The sequence below is a fragment of the Entelurus aequoreus genome, linkage group LG27 (genome assembly GCF_033978785.1).
Source record: "Entelurus aequoreus isolate RoL-2023_Sb linkage group LG27, RoL_Eaeq_v1.1, whole genome shotgun sequence".
Classification (NCBI taxonomy): Eukaryota; Metazoa; Chordata; class Actinopteri; order Syngnathiformes; family Syngnathidae; genus Entelurus; species Entelurus aequoreus.
The window spans coordinates 6,047,063-6,058,447 of record NC_084757.1 but is presented as its reverse complement, the minus strand read 5'-3'; the positions used below and the strand labels follow the sequence as shown (position 1 = coordinate 6,058,447).

Here is an 11,385-nt window from a genome sequence, read left to right as displayed (position 1 = left end):
TATCAGTCTGATACTATAAATAAATACAAGACCAGTTCCACCGATACTACTACTTTTTACTTGAATTTTTTCAATTTGTCAAACCTGATTATAATCAGCACGGTGGCAGAGGGGTTAGTGCATGTGCCTCACAATACGAAGGTCCTGAGTAGTCCTGAGTTCGATCCCGGGCTCGGGATCTTTCTGTGTGGAGTTTGCATGTTCTCCCCGTGACTGCGTGGGTTCCCTCCGGGTACTCCGGCTTCCTCCCACCTCCAAAGACATGCACCTGGAGATAGGCCCCTCCCACCTCCAAAGACATGCACCTGGGGATAGGCCCCTCCCACCTCCAAAGACATGCACCTGGGGATAGGCTGATTGGCAACACTAAATTGGCCCTAGTGTGTGAATGTGAGTGTGAATGTTGTCTGTTTATCTGTGTTGGCCCTGCGATGAGGTGGCGACTTGTCCAGGGTGTACCCCGCCTTCCGCCAGAATGCAGCTGAGAAAGGCTCCAGCACCCCCCGCGACCCCAAGAGGGACAAGCGGTAGAAAATGGATGGATTATAATCACAATAAAAAAAACTCAATACATTTATTTGGAAACATTGTATGTATATATATATATATATATATATATATATATATATATATATATATATATATATATATATATATATATATATATATATATATATATATATATATATATATATATATAGATTATATATGTATATATATATTTTTTTTTATATAGATATATATATAGATTATATATATATATATATATACACAACAAATAAATATATACAACATATAAATATATATATATATATATATTACAATTTATATATATATATATATATATTTTATATAGATTATATATATATATATAAATATATACAACATATAAATATATATATATATATATATACAATTTATATATATATATATATATATTTTATATAGATTATATATATATATATATATATATATATATATATATATATACAACATATAAATATATATGTCTTAATTAGATTATCCAAAAAAATAGTGCTCGATACCGTGGTAGAGCGTAATATGTATGTGTGGGAAAAAAATCACAAGACTATTTCATCTCTACAGGCCTGTTTCATGAGGGGTTTTCCTCATTCCTCAGGAGATCTCCTGAGGATTGAGGAAAACCCCTCATGAAACAGGCCTGTAGAGATGAAATAGTCTTGTGATTTTTTTCCCACACATACAACATATATATATATATATATATATATATATATATATATATATATATATATATATATATATATATATATATATATATATATATATATATATATATATATATATATATATATATATATATATATAATTTATATATATATAATATAATATAAATCAATGTAACAATTAGGGATGCACAAAATATTAGTCTTTTTCATCCCAGTTTTTAAATCAATTCATAATTTTAAAAATCGATAAAAAAAAGAAGTAATTTTTATAAGAATATTATTTTTTTAAGTTCTAAATCAATCCATCATTTTTAAAAATCGGTTTTAAAAAAAAGTTACTTTTTAAAGAATATATTCACAATTCATAAAAATTGATTTCAAAATAGTATAATTTATTTTTATAACAATAAATTTTGTTAAAATATGTTTTAGGTCATCTCTATGCAACCAGAACGAGCTTTATTAACCTGTTTTGAAAAAATTTCATAACTATTGTACCAAATAAGAATCGGTTTGAATTGACGGTTTGGTGGCCACGGATGAAGCGCTGTCCAAAGTCGGGACCCAGGGTGGACCATCTGTGCATCTGTTGGGGACGTCTCTGCTCTGCTGACCTGTCTCCACTCAAGATGATCTCCTGCTGGTCTCACTATGGACTGGACTCTCACTATTATGTTAGATCCACTATGGACTGGACTCTCACAATATTATGTTAAATCCACTATGGACTGGACTCTCACACTATTATGTTAGATCTACTATGGACTGGACTCTCACAATATTATGTTAGATCCACTATGGACTGGACTCTCACACTATTATGTTAGATCCACTATGGACTGGACTCTCACTATTATGTTAGATCCACTATGGACTGGACTCTCACTATTATGTTAGATCCACTATGGACTGGACTCTCACACTATTATGTTAGATCCACTATGGACTGGACTCTCACTATTATGTTAGATCCACTATGGACTGGACTCTCACACTATTATGTTAGATCCACTATGGACTGGACTCTCACACTATTATGCTAGATCCACTATGGACTGGACTCTCACTATTATGTTAGATCCACTATGGACTGGACTCTCACACTATTATGTTAGATCCACTATGGACTGGACTCTCACACTATTATGTTAGATTCACTATGGACTGGACTCTCACTATTATGTTAGATCCACTATGGACTGGACTCTCACTATTATGTTAGATCCACTATGGACTGGACTCTCACACTATTATGCTAGATCCACTATGGACTGGACTCTCACTATTATGTTAGATCCACTATGGACTGGACTCTCACACTATTATGTTAGATCCACTATGGACTGGACTCTCACACTATTATGTTAGATCCACTATGGACTGGACTCTCACTATTATGTTAGATCCACTATGGACTGGACTCTCACTATTATGTTAGATCCACTATGGACTGGACTCTCACACTATTATGTTAGATCCACTATGGACTGGACTCTCACTATTATGTTAGATCCACTATGGACTGGACTCTCACTATTATGTTAGATCCACTATGGACTGGACTCTCACACTATTATGTTAGATCCACTATGGACTGGACTCTCACTATTATGTTAGATCCACTATGGACTGGACTCTCACACTATTATGCTAGATCCACTATGGACTGGACTCTCACAATATTATGTTAGATCCACTCGACGTCCATTGCACCAGTCGCCCTATGGGTGAGGGTCCCCACATCTGTGCTCCCCTCCAAGGTTTCTCATTGTCCCATTGGGTTGAGTTTTTCCTTGCCCTGATGTGGGATCTGAGCCCAGGATGTTGTTGTGGCTTGTGCAGCCCTTTGAGACACTCGCGATTTAGGGCTAAATAAGTAAACATTGATTGATTGATTGATTGATTGATATACTGCACCCCTGTTATCGAGCTCGGCGAACCCCATTGAGTTTACCGCCATCTAGCGGCCATGGGTGGAACTGCGGTGGAGATATTGTCTGTGTAGTTTAACATGTTAATAGTACAACAAAGTCATAATTGTTGCGTGATATAATATGTTCATAGTGAAATAATCATTTTATTCCATAGCTCGACAGAAGAGATAATAACAGCGAGGCGATGCCCAGGGCGGCCACCAGGGGTCGTAGTTTCCCGGAGGATGAGGAGGTGGATGAGGAGGAGGAGGAGGAGGAGGGTGGTGCGTTCCCGCAGCAACAGGGAAGATGGCAGCGCTCACATCTCTTAGCCAGGTAAAGACGCAGCCTTTCTCTTCCTTGCTGACTCAAGTCACGCTGAGCTCACCCTGCATTGCTCCATGACCTCGCCGTGTTGTCGCTGGCTGTCAGTCCGCCACAACGCAGCGAGCTGGCGGGGAAGTCTTGTCGCTCAGCCGGTGGAGCCACAGGCCCCGGTGCGGCACCGTTACGTAGCGGGCTCGCTAGCCTCGGAGCTCCCTTCCCGCCACACAGCACCCGCGGTAGTCGCCCCGTCAGCCTTTGGAAAGCCGCATTCAGACGTTGTGCCGGACGGGCATATGTGGCGGAGGTTCTTCGTCCCAGGCGGCGCTAATGTGCTTAGCATGCCGCGGCTAGCCTAGCATGGATCCTAGCGGCGGGATTGAGCCAAGCAGGCTAACATCACATCTTCTGTGCCGGCTTCAATTGATGCTGATGTCACTTACTGCTCCTTCCATTAGTGATCCTTCATCTCACGGTGCTTCTACTAGCACGCTAATCCGATACGTTGTAATTAACTTGTAGTTACATGTGTGCTGTTGTCCTTACATCTTGTTTACATCATGTTTGTTGTGCTTATACAGTCACAAGTTTCTTACAGACCTCAGCAGGAATGCATTAGTGAAAGTCTAAAGGTGCTTTTTTTTAGGTCTGGTTTGTTTAGTCAAGTATAAACGTAGTGCAGCACCAGACTGACTGGGCAGAGCCCCCCTGAGGGCGCATTCACACTAAAAACTATTAGGATGTGGAGGAAAATGACTGGCAAAACGGAAATATGTTTTAACTCACCCCCAGCGATGCAAAAGTAAAAACAGCTATTTTCCGCAAGTTTAAAAACAATTCGAAAAAATTTAAAACTAATTTCTTCAATTAAAAAAAACGATTGGCATGTAAAAATTTTTTTTTCTGCAAGTAAAAAAACAATTTGCAAGTAATACAAACATTTCTACATGTAAAAAAATAAACGATTTACAAATAAAACTTTTTTTTTTTCTGCTTGTAAAAAAACAATTCGCAAGTAAAAAAAAAACTCTGCAAGTTGAAAAACGATTTGCAAATAAGAAATTATTTTCTGCAAGTAAAAAATGACTCGCAAGTAAAAAAATTAATTATTTCAATTAAAAAAACAATTTTCTGCAAGTAAAAAAACTATTCGCAAGTAATAAAACAAATTCTGCATGTAAAGAAACCATTTACAAATTAAAAAAACTATTTCCTGGGAGTAAAAAAACCATTCGCAAGTCAAAAAAAATCTGCACGTCAAAAAACGATTTGCAAATAAAAAAATATTTTCTGCAAGTAAAAAACGACTCCCAAGTAAAAAAAAAAATAAAAAAAATTCAAGAAAAAAAAAAATTTTGCAAGTAAAAAAAAAACATTTTCTGCAAGTAAAAAAACAATTCGTAAGTATTACAAATTTACGATTTAAAAATTAAAAGAAATATAATTTCTGGTGGTAAAAAAACAATTCGCAATAAAACAATCTGCAAGTTAAAAAACGATTTGCAAAAAAAATAAAAAATTTGTGCATGTAAAAAAATGATTTGCAAGTAAAAAAAATTATTATCTGCAAGTAAAAAAACGACTCGCAAGTTAAATAAAATTTTATTCAATTTAAAAAACAATTCGCAGGTAAAAAAATCTGCTGGTCAAACAATTTGCAAATAAAAAAACTATTATCTGCAAGTAACAAAACGATTCGCAAGTTAAAAATGTGCAAGTTAAAAAACGATTTGCAAATAAAAAAATATTTTCTGCAAGTAAAAATACTATTTGCAAGTAATTAAAACATTTCTTTATGTAAAAAAACGATTTTCTTCAAGTAAAAAAACGATTCGCAAGTATACGATGTGCAAGTTAAGAAACGATTTGCTAAAAAAGAAATTTCTGCAAGTAAAAAAACGATTTGCAAGTAAAAAAAATTTTTTTTCTGCTAGTAAAAAACGACTCGCAAGTTAAATAAAATAAAATTCAATTTAAAAAACAGTTGGCAAGTAAAAAAATCTGCAAGTTAAACGATTTGCAAATAAAAAAATATTTTCTGCAAGTAAAAATACTATTTGCAAGTAATTAAAAAATTTCTTTATGTAAAAAAACGATTTTCTTCAAGTAAAAAAACGATTTGCAAGTATACAATGTGCAAGTTAAAAAACGATTTGCTAAAAAAAAATATTTCTGCATGTAAAAAAACGATTTGCAAGTAAAAAAAAAAAAATTTCTGCTAATAAAAAAACGACTCGCAAGTTAAATAAAATAAAATTCAATTTAAAAAACAATTGGCAAGTAAAAAAATCTGCAAGTTAAACGATTTTCAAATAAAAAAACGATTTTCTTCAAGTAACAAAACGATTCGCAAGTTAAAAATGTGCAAGTTAAAAAACGATTTGCAAATAAGAAAATATTTTCTGCAAGTAAAAATACTATTTGCAAGTAATTAAAACATTTCTGCATGTAAAAAAACGATTTACAAATTACAAAAACAATTGTCTGCTGTAAAAAAAAAAAAAGGATCCGCAATTTAATTTTAATTTGGGGCGGCATAGCTCGGTTGGTAGAGCGGCCGTTCCAGCAACTTGAGGGTTCCAGGTTCGATCCCCGCTTCCGCCATCCTTGTCACTGCCGTTGTGTCCTTGGGCAAGACACTTGACCCACCTGCTCCCAGTGCCACCCACACTGGTTTAAATGTAACTTAGATATTGGCTTTCACTATGTAAAAGCGCTATGAGTGACTAGAGAAAAGCGCTATATAAATATAATTCACTTCACTTCACTTCACTTAAAAAATCTGCATGTTAAAAAGCGATTTTCAAATAAAAAACTATTTTCTTCAAGTAAAAAAATGGTTCGCAAGTAAAACAAATAAAAAAATTCTGCAAGTAAAAAATTACTCGCAAGTAAAAAAAAAAAAATTATTCAATTAAAAAAACGATTTGCAAGTAAAAAAAATTGTTCAATTAAAATATGATTCACAAGTATAAAAACTGCTTTCCTTAAGTTAAAACATTTGGCAGTAATATTCCACCATACACGATCCACACACTCGCACTAAGGGCACGCGTAATTCGTACTCTACAACGACAGGTGGTGCTGCTGAGTCAATAAGAGGGAGTAAAATGGCAGACAGAAGAGAGGGGAAACAAGCTCAACCTGTAAGTTAACCTATATGTTTCCCCTCTGTCCGCCATTTAACTCCCCACCCTGCTTCTTCTTCTTTGGCAGAGGGCCGCTTGTAACAATGAAATGATATATACATTTGCCTCTGCATTTGATTATTATATATACTTTTTACATACATGGTAAAACAAATATGTATTTTTTACAGTAAAAAACTAACCAGCAACTCAATCACCAGAATTTTACTGTAAAATGTACAATGTTTTTTGCAGCACATTACGGTAAATGAAAAAACTTTACCATCGTTTTTATTTTATTGTGGCAACGGAGCGCCCAATTTTTTACCGTTAAAAAAAACTGTGATACTGTTTTACCATTAACAGTAAAAATAACAACCATAGATCTTACAGTAATAACACTGGCAGCTCAGTCCGCAGAATTTCCTGTAAAAAAACAGTGGTAGGTTTTTCAATTTACACTAATATGCTGTCAAAAAACATCGCAATCTTACAGTAAAATGTATTGCCATTTTTGCAGTGTACAATTTGATGGATGACTTGCTCTAAAACCACAAATCAAGCAGAAATTGTATTATTTTAACCAAATAAAATGTTTGGAAAGTATGATACAATATTTTTTGCTATATTTGATAGTATTCAAGTTTAAAAGGTATGCAATGTCATGCGGTACCTGCATTTATTTCTGTTAAAATGGAAAGTACACAATACATTTAGTAAGATAAGATAAAGTACTTTATTGACGCATATTATTTCCAGGCCTTTGTGAGCCAGATAAAATGATGTGGCGGTAGGGATGATGTTTGATAAGGAATTATCGAGTTCGAGTCTATTATCGAATCCTCTTATCGAACCGATTCCTTATGGATTCTCTTATGGAGTCCAGATAGGTTGTTGTATATGGAAAAAAACACACAATATTTGGTTGAACAAAAGCTCACTTTTATTATATAATAAAAAAAATAAAATCTAATAAATAAATAAATATTGACTGTTACCCACCTAAAAAAATAAAATTAAATAAATAAATATTGACTGTTGTTACCCAAAGTATATTAAGTGGGATTTTTCAGAGAAACAAATATATACAGTAACACAAAAACAAGCTGTCTCTGTGATCACTATAGGTGTATAAATAATAATATAGTGTTAAATAAAATCAGTCCCTTGGGCACAAAACTGGAAATAATACAGCTCTCCAAAAAGTGCACTTCTGCTGCTATTTGACATAACTGTTTGTTATGATGCTTTGACATTTTTGCACTTTCTTTATTGAAAGAAAATTCTATGAAGAGAAAAGTTGTTTGCAAATGTGGTTACAATGCTAAAAAATGAAAAGTTAAAGCTAAAAAAAGAAATACACTTTATTGAGTTAACATTATTTCTTTATGGGGGAAAAATGTTATGAGCTAGAGAATATAACAACTACACTACCCAGCATGCAACGGGAGTTACGAGCATGCGCGGTAGCCCCGAAAAGTGTTCATGTTGCCACGCTGTGAAAGTAAACGTGAAGAACTCAGCCAACACGCCTCGTCTGCATTATTTATAATTAGACAGACAACACATCTACAGTGTGATTTTGTAACGTTTACAAGGAAAGAAAAACAAAAGTTAAAAAAGGGAGATATGTTGTATATATATGTATGTGCTGCAGTGTTGTATATATATATGTATGTGCTGCAGTGTTGTATATATATGTATGTGCTGCAGTGTTGTATATATATGTATGTGCTGCAGTGTTGTATATATATGTATGTGCTGCAGTGTTGTATATATATGTATGTGCTGCGGTGTTGTATATATATGTATGTGCTGCAGTGTTGTATATATATGTATGTGCTGCAGTGTTGTATATATATGTATGTGCTGCAGTGTTGTATATATATATGTATGTGCTGCAGTGTTGTATATATATGTATGTGCTGCAGTGTTGTATATATATGTATGTGCTGCAGTGTTGTATATATATGTATGTGCTGCAGTGTTGTATATATATGTATGTGCTGCAGTGTTGTATATATATGTATGTGCTGCAGTGTTGTATATATATGTATGTGCTGCAGTGTTGTATATATATGTATGTGCTGCAGTGTTGTATATATATGTATGTGCTGCAGTGTTGTATATATATGTATGTGCTGCAGTGTTGTATATATATGTATGTGCTGCAGTGTTGTATATATATGTATGTGCTGCAGTGTTGTATATATATGTATGTGCTGCGGTTGTTTTTAGAACGTTGCGACAGCTGCCGTAAAGGAGGTGCGTTGCTAGCCTGGTTGCTATGTTTCCAGTTGGTGGTAAAAGTGTTGGTCATGTGTTTTACCCTGCTCAAATCTCTCAGTAAAGTTATTCGATGGATTATAGCTTTTGTTTTGAACTTTATTACACCTTGGAGCGCTTTTTCCCGTCCATTGTTTTCCTGCTTTCGCTATCTGCGCCTAATGACTGAGCTACGTGACGTCAATTCTTGTGATGTCACACGGAGCATTTCCGGTCGGGACGGGATTCGAATAAAGAATCAACTCTTTTCCTTTACTATAGTGGTCTCGATAACGGGTACCGGTTCTCAAAAAGGGATTCGAGTCCGAGGACTCGGTTCTTTTCTTATCAAACAACCGGGAAAACCGGTTTCGAGTATCATCCCTATGTGGCGGACCAGATAAAATGAAGTGGTGGGCCAGATCTGGCCCCCCGGGCCTTGAGTTTGTGCATTAGGAATTGTGCATGGACACTAAGACTTCACACGTACGTGTGAAAATACAAAAAAACGAACTATTTGAGAAATCAGACTAATTTAGTGCATGGAAACACAAATAGCCACAAATGCTCCATAGGACTACTAGACTTCTAGCCATGTTTACTTCCATAAACACTGCAGGGCGTGACGTCATGCCAGCATGCAGGCCACCTTGTGTTCACATTAGACATCACATCTTGTTTGTCATGTCCACCAAAAAAAGTTGATATAACCAAAACAAATTGGAAGTAGGTCGCCTCGGCTGTCACTTCTGTGTTGTCTGGTTTGCGTTCACACTTGTCATTTTTTATCAGTCCATCAAAAACATTTTACGTTAGAAATACAGTACAGGCCAAAAGTTTGGACACACCTTCTCATTCAATCTTAATTTTCATGACTATTTACATTGTAGATTGTCACATCAAAACTATGAATGAACACATGTGGAGTTATGTACTTAACAAGAAAAAAGGTGAAATAACTGAAAACATGTTTTATAATCTAGAATCTTCAAAATAGCCACCCTTTGCTATGATTAATACTTTGCACACGCTTGGCATTCTCTCCATGAGCTTCAAGCACACCTGTGAAAATGAAAACCATTTCAGGGGACTCCCTCTTGAAGCTCATGGAGAGAATGCCAACAGTGTGCAAAACAGTAATCGGAGTAAAGGTTTTTTTAGTAGTAAATAAACAAACAAAGACTCCTAATTAGTCTGCTGACGTATGCAGTAACATATTGTGTCATTTATACACCTATTATTTTGTACACGTTATGAGGGACAAACTGTAAAAATGGATTATTAATCCACTTGTTCATTTACTGTTAATATCTGCTTATTTTCTGTTTTAACATGTTCTATCTACACTTCTGTTAAAATGTAATAATCACTTATTCTTCTCTTCTTTGATACTTTACATTAGTTATGGATGATACCACATATTTAGGTATCGCTCCGATACCAAGTAGTTACAGGATCATACATTGGTCATATTCAAAGTCCTCAACGTATTTCCTGAGTTTATAAACATAATATGAATTTTTAGAAAAGGAAAAAAGATTTTGTGACGATAAAAAATATCGATGTAATCATAGTAGTATCGACTAAATACGCTTTTGTGCCTGGTATCATTACAGTGGATGTCAGGTGTAGATCCACCCATGGCATTTGTTTACATTGTGACGGCGGTGAGCTATTGTATCCTCCTACGGTGTGTAGTGAAGCATGTTTAGCTATTCCTCGTCCTCCAGTGATAATTATACTTGTACGAAACTTACTTTACTTGTCGCCATGGAGGCCAGGATTAGTGATTTAGAAGTAGCTAAAACACTGCCGATGGACGTTAGCCGCTAACTAGCTAGCCATGTGTTAAAGCAGCTCTTCCTGAGGGTGTTTCAGTGTTATAACTTCACCTTTATCTTGACTTTTTACACCAAAATGCATCCATTCTCCCTTTTCTGTCTACACACTGTGTCTGCTTGTAAGTACTCTGTGTGTGTGCGCTGCCCAACATGCTCCTCTGCTCGTAAAACCAGCAATGTCGTGACGTCATGCCCGGGAACCGGTACTTTTCAAACAGAGTATAGTACCGTTTTTGATTCATTAGTACCACAATCCTATACTAGTACCGGTATATCGTACAAACCTACTACAATGTAACTAACGTGTAATAAATATAATGATTGACAATCTCTCCTCCAATCTAAAACAGGTGTCAAGTGGGAGCCCCGTCTTTGAGAACCTCTACAGACAGGTAAGACAGAACTTGGCATTATTCTTGTTATTGGTGTTGTGCAAGCAGCCTGTAATGTTGGGTGTGTCCCAGGTGGATCCAGGGAACACAGGCAGGGTAGGACCAACAGAAGCTGCCCTCTTCTTGAAAAAGTCTGGACTTCCAGACGTCACGCTGGGAAAGGTAGGCGCACGTTTTCGCTCCACGTTGTTGTGTCGCAGTTTGGTGGCGAAAAGCACACACGATATTTCTGTCTATTGGAAAATGAAGTAGCAGGAGTCAAGGTGCGGACCCTAGTGGTACCCCGGGTGTTGTTGTCTTGTAATGAAACC

General features: G+C 35.6%; 1 protein-coding gene across 1 annotated transcript in view; it reads left to right on the top strand.

Moving 5' to 3' along the window:
• Positions 1–3,391: 3,391 nt before the first annotated feature.
• LOC133644680 (epidermal growth factor receptor substrate 15-like 1) overlaps positions 3,392–11,385 on the top strand; it is a 78,919-nt gene continuing 70,925 nt past the window's right edge. Inside the window, 3 exon segments of the mRNA XM_062039367.1 lie at positions 3,392–3,460; positions 11,033–11,074; positions 11,147–11,236. Of these exon segments, the coding sequence (XP_061895351.1) occupies positions 3,434–3,460; positions 11,033–11,074; positions 11,147–11,236 (159 nt within the window). The 5' untranslated portion in view covers positions 3,392–3,433.